We start from the raw sequence: 24,616 nt of genomic DNA, 5'->3' as shown, positions 1-24,616 counted from the left end.
TGTTGTCATTTTGATAAGCTTGAGCTCCACAGTGCCCTCTGTCAGCCAGAGGGGGAACTTACACAGGTTGAAGTAAGGGGTTTGCGGCGAGATGGGGAAGGCAGGGGTTTGGGGAAACACCTCACCACCAACTATGGGTGTAGGACTGATGGGGCCACCCTCCATCTCCTCGAAGGCCTCACGGTAGCTGTGCATGTGTCTCTGAGGAGTGGAGCAACAAACACATGTCAACATGTAGAGAAAATAGCAGTAAAAAGCATGTCTAAAAGTGTGTGCTCTCTACCTCTTTAGGCCGTCCTCCGGGGTTCATCGCTATGGCGTTGACAAACTCTGGAGAAACACAGCGGACGGGGGAGCGAAGTGGGACATCGGGGGAGGGTTCATTGTCTGGACCATTCTGGTACTGGCCGTCGCTGACGATACGGTGACGGGGCAAAGTCGCAGGCTCGTCTAAGGACACTGTGCGGGCCTGAACACCTGAGATCACACGCAAGTGAGAGTTAAAAATCGGCTTGTCACTGCTGCTCCATCACACTGCTTTCCTCCAGCAATGCCATCGCCGTCATCACAGGTTAATGGTTGTCAGCCACTGTGAATGCTCACTGCACGGACCATTGTGTGCATTTTGCAGAAAACTTTATGATTTAACATGCACACACACAAGCTTAATGCAGGGTTAGCTGTTGATCAAACTGAAGCCCATTAAGTCACAAATATTTAAGAAATGCTCTGAGTCATCAATGAACACACTCCATTGTATCCCCAACAAAAACACAATTGTTTTTCAAAGTTTAGCTGAAATAAAAACTCAACCTTGGCAATATGTTACATTCTACCCCTTCCGGCATTATCTGAAACTAAAAAAAATATTTTTTGGAATGCTTGTGGGAAAATGTTCTCTCACCCAAATGATCGAAACTTTGTGATACACTGGTGTGAGCTGTATGTTCGTTATCTAATGTGCCAACGTGGCCGGATCTGGCTGAACCTCAAAGCAGCCAGTAAGCTCATTTCAGCTAATCTGGTGAACTGAGAGAGCCAGAGAGAGAGAGAGTGAGAGAAAGCCACCGGCATAAAACAAACAGGATTTGATTTAAGAGCTTTATGCTAATAAGCAATGCCGTTGACTGGCGGGTGGAGGTAGCAAAGCATGAAATGTTGGCCAAAGCTGCATGGCCAGTGTGAAAGACTATCACTGGCTGCCCGCGCTTTGGAACAAGATGAAGGTTAATGAGAGAAAAAAAGAAAAGTACAACTGGTTTCAGAAAAAGTAGGACACTTGGAATAATTCATTCTGTGGTGTTGTTTGTAGGGCTGCACCAAATTGTTTAAAGATTCTTTCTAATGTTGATGTTGTCTTTCCATTCTGTTTAGATAAAGAAAAGGATATATTAGTATTACAGTATTTGTTTAACAAGTTTTCAGTGGTGGCTGCTTAGGATTGTTTCCGACACGTGTGATGACGCCAGATCGTTGCCCAAAAACGAGAAATTATTTTAAAATATACTGAGGTTATAATTTCCAAAATTTGTGTCATGTTTTTATCTAATGATACTATGGTGGGCCTGAGGGTCAAAACACAACATTTCATTAAACACAGCAAAATTTAACAAAACGTGGCATTTCAGAAATTTACATTTTAAAACCCTTCAAGATTCTTGCTTTTTTTTAAATGTTGTGTTTTGACAAATGTCATGTTTTTTTTTTGTTAAATGTGAATTTATTTTTTATTTTTGTTAAATTTCGTTTTGTGAAACGAGGTTTTGTTTTGTGAAATGTCACTTTGTTTCAGGAAAAGTCATGCTTTGGGAAAGTAGCAGTATGTAGTTTGTGCCGAGGCAGCTTTTTGATGTTTCAAATGCCACTGCAATAGTAGGATGAATATGTTTGACTGACCCTCAGTTAACATATTTTGTTTATTTCTTGTAGCTCCTCTTTCACACCTATACAAGAAAATCGTCAAAGTGGAATAATGTCATCAGAAAACTGAACACAGGCTTTATGTCAGTTTGATGCTGACTGATTTTTCCACACATGGAAGTAGACACACCCTACGAACCTGACCGTTATGGAAACGTGAAAATATTGATATCTCGTTCAGGCAGCTTTACTTTCAAGTGGGGGTGCAAAACCTGGCCAAATACTTGCGGGGAAAATTTAGTGATAGCAGCTGTGAAAATTTTGAGTTGAAGAATGAGGAATGAAGTGGCTGCAATTACCACCCAAGGATAAAATTGGTAGTTTTGGAGGGATTTTTTTCAAAGTTTTCAGACCTTGAAGTTACCAAATAGCGTGTTTTTTTTATTACAGTTGTTAGTTTATGGTTGATAAATCAATGTATTTATTATATAAATGTGTATTAATTATTTATACATCATAGAAAAAAAGCAATAAGTGCCAATCGTGCTGTCTGTCAGGATTCTTGATGGAGCTCCAGCTTCAGATAGCTTGCTGTTGGCACAGTGTTGGTTAAAAAAAACTTGGAACTGACAGCTCTTAAAAGCATGTAGTCAACACCCCAAAACAGAGACACACCCACCCATCACACCGAGCCCAGAAACTGAGAACCAGATTTACCCACGATGCACTGCTCAGCAGCAGCGTACTGTCAAACACTGCGCTGTTGCCCTGGCGACAGCTAATGGTTACCAGCTGGGATGGCTGGAGATTCTTGAGGACTGACATTTCTCAGCCGTTTAAAATTCAGTCATCATGTGAATAAGCATGGGGTTGATTCCAAAAACATAAAATTGATAGGTGATTTTTTTTCTCTTTTTTAGAGAAAGGGGAAGCACAGTGTCCACATGTGCACACCTGCAGCTCAGACAGGTCATCCAAGGTAATGACATTTGTGTGAACGCTGCTCAAAGAAAAGATTCTGTAACATTTAACTTTGTGTTGCATCACTAAAAGGGATATTACTGTCTGCGGTAAAGAGGCCAGACTGGCCCCATAGGGCCCTAAACAGAACAATACCGTCTGCATTGTGGTCTCCGTCTCCCAGTGGACACATACGGCTTTAGTGATGTTTCCAACTAGGACTGTGGTCTCTCTACTAGATTTGGTGTCCTTTGTCTGGCTTTGTAAATCTTCAAAATAGTTCGAGTGAAAAAAGCAGCCGTGAATGAGGCCACTGTATCCTGGCCTCCATATTGTTCCCAGAGTTTGGCAAAATGGATCTTGTGACATGCACTCTGCTGGCAAGGGACAGAGCCTCCTTTGTGCCTCCTCTGTCTCGTTCTTGCGAAACTTTAACATTATCCAGTTTTTTTTTTCTCTCCTACGCCACAGCTGAGGTAATTATCTAACCTTGAGGTAGAAAACTGCAACTTTGAACAAATGGGAATGAAGGGTGAGTATGTTTGCAGAGAGGAATCAGCGGTTAGTCGGATGATGACGCTGCTCTGCAAACGGACGATGACAGAGAACCATGTTATATATCAAAAGGTAGAAAGAGGAAGCAAAAGAGATGGGGCAGTCAATTATTAAACAAGAAATGGTTAAATGCAGATCAAAGCCCACCGCACTCAAAGGCAAACCAGATACAGACTTGAACTGAGATTGAAGGAACACTTAAAAAAAAAAAGGACCTGCCCCTCTTTCTTTTTATTTTTAAGTATTCCTTCGGACAGGATGGGAGAACAAACCCGGGAAGGAGTGAGAGCGGCGGTGCTCAGACTGAGAAGAGGTCATGCTGGGGGTGACACTTTGGACGCGAGCCGAGTATTCTGGGTAAACAGATGGATGATGAGAGAAAGAAGAATGATGATGACAAAACTAAAAGGAAAAAGAAAATGAGCAATACGAGATCTGGCCTGGGAAAAGAACAGTGAAAGCCACATTAAAAACAATAAGTGAGACAGTTTGGACTTTACAGTCTCAATACAAGTCATGAAAAAAAAGGATTTTTATGACATGTGTCTCCTTTACCTCACACAAACAATACACTACATTTCTAACTCCTAATGACATTCTGCATTGCGTCATGTGGATGATTGCTCTGCACGTAAATAGCAGTAAAGTTAAGTGAGGCATATTGTTGATTCTAGAAAACCTCTTTCTGGCTTTGGTTATCTGAGGGCTCAGCTATCACGCTGCTTTCTATTGACTTTCTTGCTGCTCTGCAGGATGTCTGACGTGCTTATCTAGGGACAGTCAACCTGCAGGACTGGAGAGAACGCTTCCTGTTTAAGCCTGAGTGATGGGGACCGATGAGGTGACACTCAGGAAATGAGATAAGGACAGACCAGTGTTTTCTGAGAGAGGTGTGTGTACAGTGAACAACTGGTGGCATTGAGGTTACTCTTCAATGCATGTTCTGCCCTGAATTGCTGCCACTGAAACAAAGATTACACACAACTGGTATAATGAATGATACTGTAGAATTAACAATATGTAACTTAGAATATAGTAATGACCAGTTAACAACAGGAACGCTTTAACCGAATAAGACTTTGTTTGTAGAAGCAAGAACCAAATGTACTTGTGGGTGGATCCTGGAAGAAATTACAGCAAGATTCACCCATGAACAAAGCCTTCTGGGAGATATTTGGAGTGTGAGCTCTATAGACTACAAGTGGGCTGTAAGATAAAAAGGACTGTCCAACATCTACTCCTTATGCAGGAAGAGCCACACAGACTGCATGAACTGTATGGAATATGAGAATGAAACACCTTAATGACATAACTCTGAGATGACATACTGTGTTTGTCTCATCATGTAATGTAAAACTAAATAACGTGGCTAATGAGGCAAAGTCAGGATATCAGGTACTCACATCTGTGACCTCAGCAGCCTGTCACATAGTGTTCTTAATACGAAATGAAATCAAAACACTTTAACCAGCAGCAGGTTGTATAATGTGAATGTTGGCACAGAAAACCCAAAGATTAAATACAATATTTCCGCAAACTGTGCAACTCCACTCTTACATTTTTTTCTTTTTTGGACTGTAGGTCAAGGCAAAAGCCCTCAACTAAAAGGCTGAGGCAGTGTCTGCGGGAATATTGGATTTTAAGGTTGATTTTGCTTGGGGTCACCACTTAATTGTTCTATAGAAACTATAGAAATCTTTGAGACCCCAAAATACATCTAAAGGTGCCGCCACAAATAGAGTTTGTAGTTGTGGATTTGGACCATTTGGATTTGGGCGCCTTTGTTATATATAAACCTTTTGATTACTCATTGCACCACACACTTGGAGCACAGAGCATACTCTGGGCACAGATGGAGCAATAGAATGTAAGATGCATTGACATTCTGTTCATTTTGCTAAAAGTTGGCATTCACTTAAAGCAGGTGCTCCTCTCATCCATAGATCTGATCCATGCTGCAATTTACAAACCACTGCTGAGGAAAAAAGAACTCAAGAAGAGCTCCACCTGCACTGCATTCAGTGACCGACAAAACTTCTGAATTTAGGGAGGAGACACGGCGTGATAGAAAGGGACACACACATTCAAAAAAGAAAAAAAGAAAAATGAAAGTTTGCTGTCATTGCCCCCATCACACACAAATTTGAATTCTATGGGAAACTCTTTAAAAGTAATTCTTCCTTTAAATTAAAAGGTGCTGAGGTCACAAATTATATTATTGTGTCAAGATAAAATAATATTAGATCTTACCAGCTACTCTTTGAGCCACCAGACCTTCAACGTTGAAGACTTCATCTTGCTCGCTCTCTTTAGGCTGGGGTGATGCTGAAGCAGCACTAGGGCTTCTCTGGGGCTCAGAGACCTCTGCAGACTGGGACAATGTGCTTGGTGGGTAGCTGTTGACAGGCTTGACCTGGAAGTGACCAGCTGCAGCAGGGGCGGCTTGTGAGGAAGGACTCGTCCCAGCTCTTTCAGATGTGTAACTCACAGATCCCTGGACAGATGCAGGCTCTGGTGTACTGGGCTTTCCAGGTGACATCTGAGCCGGGAACGAGTGGCTGGCCAGACTGGACGTGGGGCCAGAAAAGTGAGTGCGAATGGCAGCATCGGCCTGGGAGGAAGGCCTGGGTTGGCTCTGAGAGAAGGACGGCTGGGTGGTCACTACAGCACTGTTTTCCCGCAGTGGAGCACTTTGGGACTTTGGAACCAGCGAGCGGCCTGGTTCCAGGTCCAACATGAGGAGATTAAGGGTTTCAATGGATTGCTCAATTTCTTGCTGGGAGGCGCTGTGGCGGTGAGGGAATTGTGGGAGGCTGTGGTGGCTGGGCATCACTGCCACAGAAGGAGGTGGACTAAAAGTCAGGCCTTCAGTTACTGGCTCCTCTGGTACTCCAAACTGCTGCCAAACATTGAGACCACGCTGGACGGCCTCCCTGCTACTGGTGGTGCGGGCGGGTGCTTGTGGCATAGAGTTTGGCTCTGCACCAAATGACTGAGAGCGGTACAAATTGCCATTCTGGGTAGCTATGTAATTACCCGTGGATGGGGCTGAATCACTTTGCGTCAAAGTGACAGGTTTGTTGGACATGCCAACCTGATGGACACTTTCCAGAGGCTTTTCTGGGACACTGCGCTCCAGATACGGCACATGATCCTGGCCATTGATGAGTGGCTCGGGCTGGTAGTAAAGATCAGCTGGTGTAGCCCGACCATCCGTGGAAGAGAACGTCCCTAGACTGTCCACACTGTTGCCCTCTTGACTGGTAGGCAGTTCATCGTCTAAAATATCCGTCTCACGGTCAATGCTACTGTGCCCATTGACATGGACCTGGGCAGGTACCAGGTGAAGCATGCCTCCAACAGCAGAGGTTGGGGTGGACAGGTAGCCCTGTCGATGCATGGGCCCTTCCAAGCCACTCAGCAGCTGCTCCAGCTCCTGTTTCTCTTGGGGACTGATTGGCTGTTGTGCAGGTGGGGCGTGGTGATGGACTGGGGGTAGATCCTCAGCCACAGGGACGTGTGCCTGGCTCACTGTGGAGGTCTGAGGGGCTGCTGCTGCGTCATCAGTTCGGTCTGTTTTGATGGAGGCAGTAGAATTTCCTGAGTCGCTGCTCACTGACAAGGCATGGTCAACCGCAGGTAGGGCATGTTCAGCAGCAGTGGGTGGAAGGCCATTCGCCGTGACTGATCCTTCAACTGACTCCTTTTTACGAACTTTGGCGTAGAGGCTGCCGTCTAGGGGCCCTTCAGTATGGATGACTTCTAAAACAAACAAGAATGACAGAGGCTCATTAGAATCAGAAAGATGACAATCAACAACTATTCAGCTTTCCACAACCCTTCATTTTCAACCACTCAAGTATTTTCAGAGCCAAAGTACTTTGGCTACTACAAAACTGCGTGTAATCCTCTAAATATAGGCATATATTCATCAAGACACTAAAAAGCAAAGAGTCAGGGACTATCACAGAGAAAAGCAGGGGTATCTGGAGATTGTGTGGGCACTGCCAAAACAGCTGCAGTTAAATTAAACACTGGCTCATGTCCACTTATTCTACCAGCTTCAGGAAATGAGCAGGGTCTGTGGCATGCACTGTGGAAAAAAAGATGAAATCACGGGAGCCTGCCTTGCACTTTCTCAAGCCAAATGGATTGAACTGCATCATCTGAGGGATACCAGCATAATAGAAGATGAATCAGTTGTTGATTTTATTTGATCCCCACAACTGCGAGCAGGATAAGCTGATATAGAAACCGGATGGATGAATGGATTTCACAGACTTTTAATTGACTGATTTGTCAACTCAGGAGCTAGGATGAAATACTGCAATGTAGATGGTGTTCACTGAACAGAAATGCATATTCCTTAGGGATGCACGATATTGGATTTTTTTGCCGATATCCAATGTGCCGACATATATCAGCTCATTTGGCTGATGACCGATACCAATATTGATATATCCACTTTTTTTCACCACTAATGTTAGTGATCATCAGGCCTCTTCTGTAGTGGAATTAACATCATATTATACATATTCTTATTATACTGTATACTATACAAGTCTATTTGAAGAGCAATGACTCGCCCAACATGCACAGATAGATTACACATTAAAACAGGATTGTTGTGGAACTCAAGATGCTAACTGCACCAGTATTGGTCTATTGCATAAGAAAATTACTTGTCTTAATTGTGAAATAAGTAACCAAAGTATATAATTCCATTTCTCCATAGTGACATAGTTTTGAATTTCAGTATACTTTACAGCATACTTTATACTTTACAGATTACAGCATAATCAAATTACTGAAATGCAGTTTTGGTCTTGGTGTGTCACCCCAAAATTTTCAGGGGCCCCATCTGTCGACAAATTATAAAAAGTTTCTAGGAGCGCCACTGCATACACGGCCATGCTCATGTCCATCCACACACAGCCACACCCAAGTCCAGTGAAGAGGAAGTAGGGGGCCCCAATCAGAAGAATTTAGTCATCACTGGAAAATCAGCCTCACTGAGAAGAGAAGGCCTGGAGGCTTTCCTGGCCTCCGAAACCCAAAGCAAAACAAAAGCTCAACATACTGAGAGTCACACTGAAAAGGCTGACATGCACAAGCTTACATGTGCTTTTTCCTCCTGCATTCTCTCATACAGCCAACATGGTGGATCAATGCAAACAAAGTGTAATGTCTAAATGATCACAACTACCTAACTTCATTACCCCACACCATTAAGTAACAGTTTATGTGGTTACACATTCAATTACAAAACAATACCTTGTCTAATAATTCCTCTTCTACTGCCCATTAAAGTTCCCATGAACCTCATAACTCACGATGAGGCGTGTCCTGATAAACAAATCAGATCCCACAGCTGGGAAAGGAGCTGCACAAAGAAGCCGTCTGTGTCTCTGTAACTTATAGATATCTCCAACTCGGTTTCAGTGAATACGGGGCTCTGTAACAGAGCTCGGTGGGCGTACACAGGCTGGGTGCTGCAAAGTCTCCCTGGCTGGGCCCGGGCAACTTGCCAAGGGAATGGCGCACTGTAGTGGCTGCGCTGTCAGACTGCTGGTGGAAACAAATCTGGTGGCTCTTGGTCACACACAAACACAGCGTATGTTTACTTCTACTAAACTGTGAGTAAGTTTACTTTGCTACATTGGTTGACCACATGCGGGAAAAAGAGGTTATGGTAGCCTCTGTCTAGTCTGATGATGGCCTGTTGTAGGGCTGCACAATAGGAGGAAAAATGCAATAACATTGTTGAATATTCTGATATTAGCTGTGATAAAAAAACAGATACTTAAAGTGAACTCAGTTCTCCAATCTGACTTGCACAGTGCATGCACTCCGAACCCATCATCTTTCTATTATCCAGAATTTTGCCGGACAGCCATTTTCTTAAGACAACACTTACTCTCTGGTATTTGCACTTACGTCTGCACTTATCAGCCCCTTTTGCACAGAGATTGTGCTATAGGGCTGCTACAAAGTCCCTTCTTTATGTTGTCTTAGCATTTTTACAAAGAACCAAACAATTTAATTGTGGCATCACGCTTCTCCAGTGTGTGATTTTAGACAGTATGGCAGCATCACAGAAGCAAAAGAGGCATGAGTGGCATGACTTGTAACACAACAGCATTGGCCTCTAGTGTGACATAACAAATGCATCGGCAGCACTTTATGAACAATAACAATGGCATAACATGGCAATAACAATTATTTAGCATCCATTTTATATAGTCGAAGATCTCGTCCTCTGCTTGGAGGGCAAGTAGCTCCTGAATCTCATTGTTTTTCCAATTTGTAGCTATTTTCAGCCACTGTTCTTCTTTGAGGTAGCTGCTAACTGCTATCACCTTCTTTTTATATCTCCCACAGTGGGTATAACATGTCTTGTCTACTACCCCCTTTATACTGAGGTTGTTTCAGTGCTGATACCACCTCTTATGATGGTTAAAGGTAAGAAAACTCTGTCCCACCATTCCGCGATTCTAACTTTATTATGGAGCAGCAAGGTGGCATGACGGATTGTAATTCCCTCCTTGAAGATGCAGTGTAAATCTTCTGATCAATCAGAGGATGTCTGACAGTGAGGGTTCAGTCTGGTTGGCCAGAGAGTTAGCAGCAGGGCACGTATTAGACAAAATAGCACCTATAGATAGTGATATAAAGTGTTTCTACACTCAAAGTACAATATTAAAGTCTAATGCAATGTACTTATTTTATGTATTTTTCTATGTGACATAATTAATTTCTGTACTGTAATTGATTATGCTGATTATGCTGCCATCTTGACCAGGACTCCCTAGAAGAGGAGATCTTGTATTGCAGATGGATCTTCTTGGCTAAATAAAGGATGAATAAATAGCTTAACTTGACATTGCGATAAAGATTTAAAAATAAGAAGCAATCTAATTTGCCAGCCCAAGCCTGTTGCAGCATCACATGCCAATTTGACAAAGCATCTTCAGTGTCAGTACATGTGGTCTCATCAGCTCAGTATAGTTGTCATGACTGGCATAGTAAATACAGACCATGGCCTAAAAAAACAGATGACACATGATGCAGGTTTTCAGATTTTTGGAAGCAATTAATTTGAATTCTCCACTAAAGTCAATGCTGTCATGCCAGAAAAGCTAGCTGCTAAGACAGGACGCTCCAAATCAAGTCCTCATTACACATTTATACAGCTTATGAAACTGCAAGTATCAAGTTTGGGACTGTGGATGTATTCCCATCTACATGAGCGCATACACACTTTAAATGCATCAGTCATGTAGATAAACATAGACAGAAGTCGTGAAAGAGGAGCTCCCCTCGCTTTCTCCATCTCAGCACCTTTATAATCATCTGTCCCGCAGCTGAACAGGACTTGTGCAATTAGGATGATAAGTCACACAGCTCAGCTGATTTCACATCCAGTATGTCTCAACTACAAACACTTCCAACATTGAAAATAAATCAAAGCCTTGTCAAAGGAAACAGCAGAAACACCTCTGCAGGAAGAAGTTCCCCTACCTGTGCCAACAGTGGACGACGGTATGGTCCCAATCTAAGCTAAGAAAAACTCTGCAGAGTAGCCCCCGGGATGGGACACGAGGGATTACAGCAAAAGTTAGGGGGAGTTGGCTTTGGCTACTGTTCCTTCTCCTCCTCCCGCTCTTGAGTAGCTGTCTGGTCGGATCAGTAGAGCTGCTGCTGATACTGGCTGCTCAGTGGCTTGCACTGGTCTAAAGGCTGCCCCTACTGTGTGTGCGCACGTGGGAGGTCTATCACAACAGCCTGTTTGACACTGCATGTGAGAGGTGGGGGCTGATGGGCCGTTTAAATCCAGAGTATAGGGTTTAATAGAATGATATCAGTCCCTTTAGGTTGGGCTCTCACACACCTACTTCCTGTATATACAGCATATGACTTACCCCATTGTGCAAATAAAACGTTTTTGTTTTATTCCTACAAATGTCTATAAATGACATGGAATATAAGTCTTGTTTAAGCTATAACTGAAAAAATGTGCTGAAAAACAGACATACACCAACACTGGTAGAATGAGCCATTTCCATGCACACATAAGACAGATGCCCCTCCTTTATCCCACTGGTGTTGAAAACACTCATGTAATGGAAAGAGTTACTTGGTCCAACAACAGTCATTTAACAAGCTCTCTCCAAGCTAGGAAGCTGGGAGAAAACTCCACCCTGCTGCTGCAGGCTGATGGAGAAAACAGAAAAACTTAGTGGGTAAAAAATAGAAAGATGAATATATTGAGCGGCTGCTGATCTGATCTGATTAGGATGTAATTTTGCTTTTATTAGCACAGCACCCCTCCCCCTCCCTCCCTCCCTCTCCTTCTCTTTCCTATGTATCAATTCTTCATCTCATGTTATTTCATTGCTCTTTATGGTATCTATTGCATACCTGTCTGTCCTGGAAGAGGGATCCCTCCGCATTTTCTCTTCCTGAGGTTTCTACTGTTTTTCCCCCCTGTGAAAGGGGCTTTTGGGGAGGTTTTCCTCAGTCACTGTGAGGGTCCAAGGACACAGGGATGTGATATGCTGTAAGCCCTCTGAGGCAAATTGTGATTATGTAATAATGGGCTTCAGAAATACAATTGAACTGTATTGAACTGAAAAATATTCTTTGCGGTTAGCTGATTAACAGAGGTTAGCTGTTGACATCCCTAGATATGATATATTATGTAAGAGGGGCTCATTGTCTTACTGGTTAAAAAAAGGAGGACGTCAGGTGTAGATGATTTACAGCAGTTGTTCTCCCTCTTGGGTGCAAAGATGGTATGCACAAAAAAAAACATACTAATATACACACAAAACACAATCTTTTTCCCACAGTTTAAAAGCTCCTCAGTCATTTGTTCATATCACTTAACCATCTGTATACATTAGCATGCAGGACAGTTACTTTGTTGTTGCACGCCACAATACAAAACAATTTCACATTCTTCTTTGTTGCTGATAACAATAAACATGTGACTTTGGCCTCCACAAGATTTTTTTTCCAACTTCCACTCTTATTTGAAGCAGATTGCGATGTCAGTGACATGATTCTGAATTACTGTGATACTGCTTTCCCTCATTATACTCACAGATTGTCACACCAACTCTCTTTTCTCCTCAAGCTCTTTCTTTTCCCCCCTCTCTCTCTCTGCCCCCACATCCTTCCCCTGGCCTCACACTCTGTTCTTTCAGTGATGATGATGATGGTAATGACTGTGATGAGGCCAGCTGTGGTGCTACGGTCCAGCTCTTACATCAAATGAAAGCCCGATTCAGTCGGCCCTCTTAAACTAGCTCGTGTCTTCACTTTAAGAGACGACGTGACTGATGGGCGATGCACAGGATCCCCATTTGTACTACAGGAAATCTAATCCGTCACTTTTTACGCCAGGCAGACTATTTATGTTGAGACTGCTTCTGTGTGTGCTGCTATGTCTGCTGCTGTTTTCATTTGGTTGAAATGAGCCCACGTAAGCCTCTACAAATAACCCTTGACGGTGTTCCTTCATGTGATAAGAAAGGGCATATGTATGCGCGATATCTCACACTGTGTGAGCCCACATTGGCGTGTTTTTATATACTCCCCAGGAGGTAAATACTTGCTCTGTGATCCCAAGCACATTAGTCACAGGAGAATGTCTGCGATCCAGACCCCATCGCCCTAACTAATTATACAACAGCAGGGGAGAGTGAACCATGTGTGACCAGTCTGAAATGACCAATTGGTTGTGCCGCGACATTCTCTGCATTAAACACTTTGGTTTTTTTTACAAAATGCTTCAGAAAGTAAGAGCAAGTTTAAACAAAACAAGCACATCATGATCGTAAAATGTAGCATGAGGCAAACTGTTTTACCCTCACACAAGTCTGGACAGTAACAGATTTTTTTTTTTTTAAACTTCAGATGTACAACATTGCACATCAACACTGAGCTCCACAAAATACAATGTTGTAGGTGGACGGTGCTGGCAGATATTTTGAGATTCTGCAAGCCATATGGTGCTACTCTGTGACCTCTTGATCTCTAAACTTTGAGCTCTGAACCCTGTGGCAATAGATCCCCTTTACAGCGGAAAGAGCATGTTTCCCCTCTAACTTACATGGACAAACAAACCATGTGCCACCCTGCACGTATGTATGTGTGTGTGTGGGCATTCCAAAGCAGTTCAGGATCCATGTCTGAGCCACAAGTGTGGCATTAATGGAAAGCAATGATGAAACATTTTCTGAGAACAACCCCTCAGGGCTCAACTGCTGCAAGCACTAATAGCTCGACAAGAATAAAACTCTTAAGTGTATATACATTCAAGAAGCCTGAAAGAATTAAGAGCTTCAGTAGCTGTGTGTGACAGTCTAACAGTACGTAAGTATAGCCTGGTGCCATATTTGGTCTAAGTTAATGGCTGAACTATTGATTTGACAACAAAGAATGTCTGTACTGTATGACAGGGCTCAAGGATAGCTATTAAAGTAATACCGTGGCCTTGCAAATGATCTACACAAGAGGCTATTACATCTTCTGGCCTGTATTCATTTGATTTGTGAAGATCAGACAAGATTAAATCAGAAGAATTAAAACAACAGAGACCTAGAGCTGTATTCACAAAGCTTCCTGGTACAAAGAGCTGCTTGTAATGACAAAATTCTAGGAAAAGTCTTCGAATTATGACATTTTCTAAGAATTTCCCCTAAAGTTAAGATCCGGGTAAAGATAGAAGAGGCATCTGACCCCTAAAAGAGCAGGAAGGAGGACTTTAATGAGCCTTAAGAGGAGAAAGAGGTAGAAGAAATATTCTCCAAACGCTAGATGACAGTGAGTTAATTAAATGCTACAGATTAGATGCAGCAGCGATAATGTTTGTGGTCGCTCTCATTAGAGATGCCCTCACATCTCCCAACCAACACAATAACGAAAGAATGCCAGAAATAAAGTTATTGCAACACTAAAATATTTTCCAACTGGACAAATGTTAGGTGCAGCAGTGTGATCACACAAAAAGCGTTTTTATAGTCTCACATGGTGAAGCAGTTCATTTCATCTCCACTGCGTGTCCACACCTTGCAGGCTCACAAAAGTGCATGTCTGTGACAACCAATCACATCTGTTAAAAGACAGTTTCATTCCTGGCAACAGGGTCAACCACTCCTCGTCACTAAGATAAAAGTTTCTGTCCCATCCTTGCTCAGAGTTGCCATGAGAATTTTCCTAATTCACCCCCAAGCTAGGGCTCATTTTAAGGCTAAATTATTAGTTCTCTAAGAGTAGTATCAGAATATTTGTGAATATGGCCCCAGATAATATAAGGTAATGCAATAGTTGCCCTTTAGGTGGCTTACTGATTGTAAGAAGACTTGGTGCCTGCCATTCAAATGGGAGATTTGCAGTATTTATGTCAAAGTAAAATAATAATCAGTTAAATGATGCTAATGGTGTTATTGCAAGAATTTGAATTTGGATGGGTACTCCCAATACATTGGTTGATAAGCACAGCAGGACATGTACATTTAAATACGGTTTAGTTATTGCCAACATCAATAGTCCCAAAGTGCTTAGTCAAAAGTAAGCACAGGAACTCGTTCTAGCTTAATGAACACTTGCCCTGCAGCTCATTAAATATACATCAAAGATTACTGCGAATCAATGTGTGAGTGCAAGCTCGCAAGGATTGGGAAAACAAAGGCCAAGGTAATGGAGAGTTGTTTGGAACAGAGGGAGGATTGATATTGATATTCTGTTCACCTTCACTGCCCTTATGGTATGGCTGTAGGTAGACTATTCAGCAAATTATGCTCTAAAGTTAAACACAAGACACTCTCTAGAATAATATCTCACATATCCAAGCGTCTTGAAGCAACATTAACTGTACCCTGCCAGCAGTGACCTGTAGCCAGTGTTGGACAGAGGTCCATACTATATTTAGCACAAATACTGCAGAAAACAAACACAAATGCATAGACACACACACACACACACACACAAACACACACACACACACACACACACAAATGCACACACCATGTGCTATATATCAGCCAGACAGTTCATCCATGCAGAGCATTATGTTTCACTCTGGATGAGGCAGTGTCTCAGGAAAAGTCATCAGCGTTCGTTAGCAGCAGGGTTGCGTAGGGAAAATCTTGAGGTCCAAATGAGGAGAGCTTGTGATGAGCTGGCTGTAGCTATCTCGCTCCAGAGGTGAGGAGACGCTTTGATGGGCTAAATCTTGCTAGCTACGGTCTGGAGAGACTACAAAGACAGAGCTGTCTTCATTTTGCCCAAAACCTTGATAGCATATGCAGATCCTGGTCAAAGCAACTCTCGCCAGCGCTTGGGCCAATCATCATTGTGGTAAATGCTTCAGACACAAATTCGCTCCTAAACCAGAAACTTCCTGATATAATTCTTTACACTGGGTTAAAATGTCAAGAATCTTTTGTGTACTTTCAGGCCATGAAAACATCATGATTATTGGGATGTAGAATTTTTCCAGTGTTCCAAATTCTTCACTTTAAAATGTAGGACAGACAGAGAGCATGAGGGTAGCTTGTCCCAGTCTATCCCAATCTGGCCTCTGGTGGTATCAGTTTGAAAAAGATATGTTTCTAATGACTTCAGCTCACAAGTAAGGGCAAACAAGGACAGCACAAAGCCTCTTTCTTTCCTCATTTCCCTGATATTTTCTCCTCAATCTGGATGAGTCAATTCCCTCGTCCTTAAATTCCCTCTCTTGGCCTACACATTGTGCCACCAGCCAGTTCTTTGCACCTGCCAGCAAGAACCGAAAAGATGACCAGGATGGCGTAACACTCGCAAGTGCCCCGAACAACCAGTAGAAGTCACTAGGCTGCGTGGCCGCTCCCACGTATGAGGGGCTTGCCTTTTAATTATCACTCACAAAACAAGCCTATGTTGCCTTCGACTAGAAATAGTGATGGCTAGTGCGGTGGCTGCAATAGAAATAAACCTGTTAATGTTTTGGTAGAAAAACATGAATCGAAATGAACCCTAAACCAACTAATGAAGGGGAACAATTGAAAAAAAAATGGACTTGGACAGTATGTTACCGGCAGTGTAATGGCTTGTATAACACTGCCTGTTCAAACAGTGTTTCTTGTAGAGTGTTATGACAAAGACCAGGAATGGCTGGTCCATGAATAGAGTGCTTCTTAAAAAGAAAGATAATAACTAAGTAGGAGAGGCCAGCATTCCCAATGGAGCCAAAATAAAAGCATTATGCTGAAAACTTAGTCTCTTTATCCTCGTAAAGTTAATTTCCTGTGTCCATCCACCCCTTGGCTAAGGAGGGGTCTATTCAGTACGCTGAGTGACCCGTGCAGAAGGATGCCCTGGGCCAATGACACACCCCTAACAAGACAGTGGTGCCTGATAAAGAAAGTAAATCTCTTGGTCTTTGTCGTCCTTCTTGGTTTCCCATCCTTGCTTTTACTTGATTCTGAGCAAAAGCACTTAAAAACATATTTCACATAAATAGAAAAGGTCTGTCTATCGGTAGAAAGACGCTTTTTTTTTTTAATTTGGTGGTACATGACTAGAGAAAACTGAGAAAAAGGATGCCTTTGCTAATGAGGTAAAAAAAACTATACAACTATAAGAATGCGGTGCGCCAATGACGGCCGGCTAGATCTCATATTACAGTTAAATGTTAAGCTAAAACATGTTTCTGAAAACATCTGAGTCAAGAAATATGCAACTCAGGAACAAAATCTTGGTTTATATTTGATTCATGCTGCTTAGTTTTGCTGTTTGATCTCAATTTTTTCCGCTGTTTTCACTGTGCAGGAAGCAGTATTGCCCGTTTCATTTTCACAAACTCTTTCAAACTTTCACAAAATAGTCAGGGCAGTAATATAATCCTGATTTATACTTGATCAGCATTGTCTTGTTTTACCGTTTGATTGGATCTGTGCTCTTTGAGTATGTGATGGCAGCGGCATGGGGGACGGGTAATAGGACAATGACGAAGCACAGCCTGTAGTTTGGGCAACGGCTGCAAAACTCTGCCAAATGGCATAATTTAAATTATTTGGCATAATTATTTATACAAAATCTGGTTGAAAATCTGCAAAGTATTCCTTTAAAGAAAGACAAAACACTTAAGGAAAAGGAGTAGTGGAACCAGTGCCTATGCAGAGCTGTCAATGCACAACAGCCAACCTGAGAAAGGTGTGTACGCATATTGGACAGCTGAAAGCAAACTTATAAATGTCCTAGTTAAATATCATTTCATCTGCGAGGTAACTATAAAGTTGTCAGAAAGTGATGAAGATTAATTATGTCCTTGCTTCACTATGAAGTTTCTGTAAAGGTGGCTGCAGGAGAAGAAAAAAAAAGCTGGGGTAAAGCTGTATCCACAAAGACCTAATATAACACCCTTTATTCCCTCACATTATGGACATAAGACAGCCCACTCATCCAGGATTAGCCATGTCCTGCAAATATCTTTACAATAATCACCCTTTAGCACCAAAATATACCATATATTTTCCAGGATGAAATCAACCTTTTAAGCATCTGTGTGTAAAAGAGGTCTCTGTTTGAGACACACAAACACTTCCGACTTGCCCCACAACCAGTGACTATCGCCTAGACCCCTGTCCCTGTGCCCCCGTGGCCTGGGTCCAAACGAGGACACTCCACAACACAAGGCACTTGTTCTCTCTTTGTGTCCGATACAGTCTTTCCAAGAAGGCCTTTCTTTTTTTTCTGTCTTGGCTGTTACGCAATCAGAGTTGTGCAAAGTTTGGAGTCAAAGCAGCCTAATCCGCCCAAAGCTTCGGACTAGACTGAGGGATTGATAGCATGGAAGCCTGTTGCCAACACAAAGGACCAGACATTTCACCTCTGCATCTTCTTGGAGAAACTCCACGGCTTGACAACCTCTATGTTTCAATCAGATCATGTTCTTATGGCGGAAGTTAGCGGTTAGCATTAAGGGGCTTGTCAGAGTCGGCTGAGGAAGGTCTGATGTGAGCAAGTTCGGAGCAGCAGATATCATGAGAGGTGGACAGCTGCTGTCCAGAGCTGAAAATAAATTCTTCACACAAACGTGTTTAAGTTAAATAAGTGCATTTTCATTTAATCATGACACAACTCATCTGGAACAGTATGGCTGCAGCATCTGAACAACATCTGCAGAATGGATTCATACTATCCTGTCTTGTCCTGGTGAAAGTCCCATGAGCAAGATGCTGACCTCCTTGTGGTCGGAGCCAATCAAAGAGTTTCCCTTCCAGATCAATTCAAGTTAGGGATGTCAGTTTTGGTCAGTTTTGCTTTTGATAGCCCAACACCTATTAACTCACTGGTTACTTTTTAAGCAAAAAAACATATAGATTGTGTCATTGCTATTCTGTTGATATGGCAGGTTTGGTTCCTTTTTACTCCCTTTCAATTACTACATTAACAAAGATTCTAAAGGGAAATAAACTTGGATCTTTTATTTGAAACTTTTATTTTATGTTGGCTCTGCTGGCAAACAGCTGGCCAGTGGGTTAACATGTGGGAGCATGTTAACCCTGCCCACCACCCAGGTTGGGTGGGAGCTAATTTATCTAGTTAGCTGCATCGCTCATTTGGTGATCTGCTAGTAATGCCATTCTAGAGGCATAACGTGTCACTGAAATATAATGTCCACCCTCTGGTCTCCGCCCAGGTCACTCTGGTAAGTAAGCAGCTTCATTTTGACTGCAAAATCCCTTTGGCTCACTGAGGTGTGCTGGTGGGCAACTGGAGGTTGGGCACAATGTTTCCAAAATGCTGTTGGGTGGGGATGACGCTATTAGCAATAGGCTAGCTAGCTCGTATCAGACTTGGTGCACAGTGCAGTAAATTGTAGCAATTGAATTGTATAACAAAATTAACCTATAAACCATCATGCGTAACCATTTCGAAATATTTTCGGTGGTTAGCAAATTATAAGTTAACTATTGACATCCTGAATTCTAGTATTAAATTATTATCACTGTTTAAGCATCTTTCTTATTTTGCAGAAAATACATGAGAGCCGTGGCAACATTAGAGTTGGGGAACGTCAAATCAATATTTAGATAAATATTTTCAGCTAGAGTAGCTAAAAAAACAGGTGAAGTCAAATACTAAATGACCAGGGATCATTCAGTACTGGCATCTGTATCATATCAACAGTGCATTCATTTAGTATTAGTAATGGCTATATTTCACTGTTGTTTGTGGTAATTTACTGCTCACCTGGCTCTTGAACTACTCTTGGGCTGACGGACCATTTGAATCTCACTCATCCGTCGGGACAAAACATCCTCAGCGGTGATATCATTCTGTTGCATCAACTTCCATCTCCACCAAGATTATGTAACCACCTTCGACCCCCCCCCCCCATCTGCAGCTCAGCAGGCAACACAAACACAGACTTATATTTGACTCATTTGAGCCCCACAACAACAATCTGTGCCCAACAGGGTAGGCTCGGTCAACTCATCCCCTCTGTTGGATACGTTATGGCTGTGGGGAAACGCAGACATCTCCCTCTGTCTAATGTGTGCAGGATCAAAGAGGAAGCATTGACCTCCTGGAGAGAAAGTGCCACAAAGACACACACACACGCACACGCACACACACACACACACACACACACACACACACACACACACACACACACACACCTTAACCAACTCTTCCAGACACACGGAAATGCTTATTGGACTTTTGATAAACAGTAACTTATCAGAAAATAAGCTTACACAGAAACAGACTCATCTCATTTTGTCTACAGTGTCTGAAAAATTAATTTCACAGTTCAGAACAGTTATCAGAGGCCCTTGATGTACAGTTGAATGTTAATACAGATTTATAACAACTTTGGTGTTATTATTGTAGATTAGATCATTATTTCCAGAGTATTGGGAACACTACTCCATTGCTACAATTAAGTTGGACCAGGAAGTTTTTCTGCAAACTTGATGTTTTTAGAATAATTTTATAGTTTGCATTTGTTGCATTTCTTCCAAATAAGTTTTGCTAACCTCTGCGTTTATTTTACACTTGGATGATCACCTGAATGCTTGCCCCTTTGGACTTGTCGCCACATTTACAGATCTCAGCGATTAACTTGGTAGTATGATGCTGTTATTCCTCATAGAAATGATAGGTAGACAAAATCAGAGCTAAGTTGTAATAAATCTGAATGATCCTTTTAAGCCATCATAGAACAGCCATTTGCCAACTTTTTATCAGCATGGATAATAGTATTTGTAAAAGATTACACCTCAAAGAATAACTGTCCATGCATAACATATAAAACACAATGGTGCCAAGTGTTTGGATAATAAACAATCTGATGTCAATGAGTAATTAAATGCATTCCTGGATAAAGAGAAAATCAAGTCTCTGCTGCACTCACTCTCCAGTACTGAGAATCCTACTCACATGTTTTAAAAGACGTCAGCTGCTGAGATTTTTGACAACTTTTCTCTTCGGCATCACAAAGAGCAGAGGAAAAACTGGACACAGGTTCGCAGCTGAGCTCTTCGACAGCTATTAAAGCTTGGAAAAAGACATAGCTGCCTCATGCTGAAGGGACATCGAAGAAATGCTGGACACAAGGTTAACATGTAACCCTTAAAAAGTGTCTGTCTGCTCTGAGCAGCAGCATGCTCAAGCCCACACTGACATTCTCTGTCACTCCTCCTCCTCTGAGTATGTGCACAAAAGAGCTTCACAGTCCGCCTTTAACTCCTCCGACTCCAAGAGTGGAGAGAGAGGATCTCTCAGAACTAGAAGAAAGAGGTAAATAAGTATTCAATACCAGTTTCAGACTGCTCAAGACTACACTTAAGAAGTTAACTTAGAAAAGTTTTCATCAAATGACAAAGCTGATTGGGTCAAATGCTTTTTTTCCCCCCACAGTCACAGTCAAATATTTATCTAAAGCCCCTTTCTACTGCACAGAAAACCCACTAACACCTGCTAACATCTGGCTTTTGTATGTTATGAGTCAGTATTCAGGCCCAGGGCAAATTACTTATAGTGACGGCTATTTAACAGCTACCATTGGCTTCAATGAAAATACAATGCCTGAATAAATGCCCAAATTTTAGCCCCTGTATTGTCGAATGCAATGATAGGACACCACAAAAAAAACATGTCTTCATCCAAGCACTGCTAAAATATTGTTCTAAATTAGTCTGCACTGAGTTTGAAAGAGGTACTTAATAAGTATGTTATATACAGAAAAAGATCTAACCACTGTTACATTTTCACTGGCCTCCATGCTGCCTTCTACTGTCTACTGATCTGTTTTCTAGTCGGTCCATGACATTTAATGTGACACACCAATTTAAAAAAAGACACAGAAAAGCATATTCATCTGCTGCAGAGCTGTGTACATGGCTCTTGTCTACTAGCAATAGGACATCAACATACATATGGTAATTTTGACGGAAAACAGGTATTACTAAAGAGGTTCTGTACAAAAGCACAGTTTACTGCTAATATATCTACGTGTATATTATATGAATATATTACATATAATCTCCGAAATCACTGAAAAATATTCACTGAAAATCACATTTTCTGCCCAGAAAATTTTGCCAGCTGTGATTGCAAAAATCTCTTTCTCTCTTTTTTTATCCATCTGTTTTGTGAAATCCATCTTTCTTTATTCTCCAGATTTCTTTCTATATATGTCCCACTGTTTTTCTCTCATCCCAATATTCCAGAAATGTCGTGGGTTGGCGAGCTGAGTCAATCACTGGGACTGATGGTAAACAAAAACACAAGAGTCTCATTCCGCAAATAGCTATCAATATCCACTGACAGCAATCCGACCCACCCCTCACTGTCAGAGCACTGCAGCCAGACTGTCGTACATCTGCTCCTCAAACAGAGTTGGTTTATTGGTTTCAAGCATCTGCATTATCATTGCTTGGGATGAAGCAGGGTTGTTAGACTGATGCATGATGCAGGCAACCGATCGGATCAGCTTTTAAAAAATATTTACTGTGTTGAGGAATTTGTCATTCATGGCAAAAAGCTATACTGTTAACTTTGAGCTCTCCACCTTAAACCTCCCCGAATATGATTGGATGTGACTCATCAGCTGGTAGCCCAGCAGCTGATGCCAATAATGCAAGAGCAACTTTAGAGCTCTACAACTTTGATTGCACTTTTGTTGATGAATTTATGTATTTTGTATTAAAAAACTCTTCAGTCACATTTACAGATAGGATACTAGGTTCACATCGAAATAGTGAGAATAAATACAAAGTCAATGCAAAGACGGGAAATAGACGCATATTTGTGCCAGCTGACACAAATGATGCAATCATTCAAAGAGAAATTTGTGTGACAGTGTGTCGCCACAGCCTACCAGTATTGAGATCTAGTTTAAAATAGGTAGTGGAGCTTTAGGCCTACATGGCTGGATGTGGAATTGAATTGTGTATTTGTGATCTGTGTACGTTATTTTGTTGGGTTAGTTCTTCGCAAAATGCTCTGAGTAATTTAAGTTGGGTTCAAAACAATTGAAAAAATCCTCCAGCAGCTGTATTCGTATGGGTAATGGGATATAAAAATTTGCTTTCTGCTCAGTGTGAATACACTGTATCTTTTGCTAATAATTTGCACATCTATGTATTTTTTCAATCCGTCTGTTCTGTCATGAGAGCTTTCACACAAATATAAGTATTATGCAGGGACATCATTTTTTTCGAATATAACTGACTTTTTTTACTGTGAATAAAAGCATTAACCACTAACCTTTTGCGGAATAGACTTCAAATCACAACAATGTTCAACCTTGTGCAACTGTTGCATATTCACATCACCGTCTGTATAAATAGTTTAGATGTGATCGAGTATTTTGCATTTTCCCGTTGTTTGTCCCTCATGCCCCTCAGTGTGTGTAAAGGCCTTAACACTGTACAAAACAACACACAGCCTCCTCATTCATTTCACTGACGCCACAACATTGTCCCAGCAGGAGTGGCGACACAGAGGGCTCCACCAAAACATGGCTCAATGCCATCCAACATCATCTGGCAAAGCACTGCGTTGGCCAATAAAACACAAGTTTGCATTCCTGGTATATTACTTTGTAAAAAAAAAAAAAGAATGACTTACGGTAAATCTATAGTTTACCTTGGAATCACAGAGTGAGAGGATATTAGAGGATTGTGGCTGCTGACTTTTAGTATTAGAAACCATTTTGAGGGATTTCAGAAATTTAGAAATCAGAAATACTTTATTCATCCCTGAGGGGAAACTGTGGTTCATTACCGCTCTGATGCCAGCATAGAGAATTACAGCAAGTAGAAATAAGAAAGAATATAAAAATATAAAATAGAAATTCAGTGAGAGCATTCAATTATCCCAGTGTGTAGATATTTAAGTATTTAAAATAAAGTATGTATAATATGCAGAGTATGTGTGTAAAGTGTGTAAAAACATTCATGTAAAAAATACAGCAATAAACAATTAGTACTAATCCTTGAATATCTAAATTATAATATGGATAATATGCTGAGAGTGTTAAATCTGTAAACATAAAACCGTGCCTTATGCTACAATGCAATATATCAACTAGAATGTAGTTAAAAATATCAAATATAAATATGTATGCAAAGTTACAGCAATGAATAAGATAAGCAAAAATAGCAATACGAATATATGCAAAATATACAATGTGTAACATGTTAAATATGGCCTACATTCAAGAGTTGGAAGAACATTGCACATTTTTGTAATTGAATTTTTGCATCTGATGCACCTTAAACTAATATAACTACTCACACAGGACTTCTTGGATTCATCCTCTCAGGAACCTGAAACTATAAAATGATTCAGGCCCTGAAGCTTTTTGTTACACACTCTGCAGCCTTGGATACATTCATGGACTGCTGAGACTGCGGCAGAAGGATAGATGGGTGATTACAATTCTATATGATCAGAAAAAATGTAAAGACAAAGTCAGAGGGTAAGATGTGGCTGAGATATTTCCCTTCATATGGACCAAAGGCATCCTTTTTTGACAACACTGAAAGATGCATTCTTTATTCGACAATTCGACATTTGGATATTTTCTTGTCGTGTTTATGCAAGGTGCAGGCACGACAAAAATCCCTGTGCTGAAACTCACCCACAGCAGCCAGATCTGCAACCACACAGACAGCTGTTAGCCAATGTTCATTCCAACAAAACATTGTCCCTATAACTTGAATCTGTTTGCAAT

At 41.5% G+C, this 24,616-nt stretch overlaps 1 protein-coding gene across 9 annotated transcripts in view; it reads right to left on the bottom strand.

Moving 5' to 3' along the window:
• Window positions 1-24,616, bottom strand: part of tns1b (tensin 1b) — a 188,047-nt gene that overhangs the window by 18,611 nt on the left and 144,820 nt on the right. For 7 of the 9 annotated variants that reach the window (XM_042494936.1, XM_042494932.1, XM_042494933.1 and 4 more), the window contains 4 exons: window positions 5,626-7,137; window positions 3,648-3,728; window positions 284-477; window positions 63-201 (listed from right to left, as the gene is read on the bottom strand). In XM_042494936.1, the coding sequence (XP_042350870.1) occupies window positions 63-201; window positions 284-477; window positions 3,648-3,728; window positions 5,626-7,137 (1,926 nt within the window). The remainder of the gene's footprint in view (window positions 1-62; window positions 202-283; window positions 478-3,647; window positions 3,729-5,625; window positions 7,138-24,616) is intronic. The other 2 variants (XM_042494935.1, XM_042494937.1) reach the window with 2 other exon arrangements.

The sequence above is a fragment of the Plectropomus leopardus genome, chromosome 10 (assembly GCF_008729295.1).
Source record: "Plectropomus leopardus isolate mb chromosome 10, YSFRI_Pleo_2.0, whole genome shotgun sequence".
NCBI lineage: Eukaryota > Metazoa > Chordata > Actinopteri > Perciformes > Serranidae > Plectropomus > Plectropomus leopardus.
The sequence above is the reverse complement of the archived record's forward strand: the minus strand, read 5'-3'. Positions and strand labels throughout refer to the sequence as shown.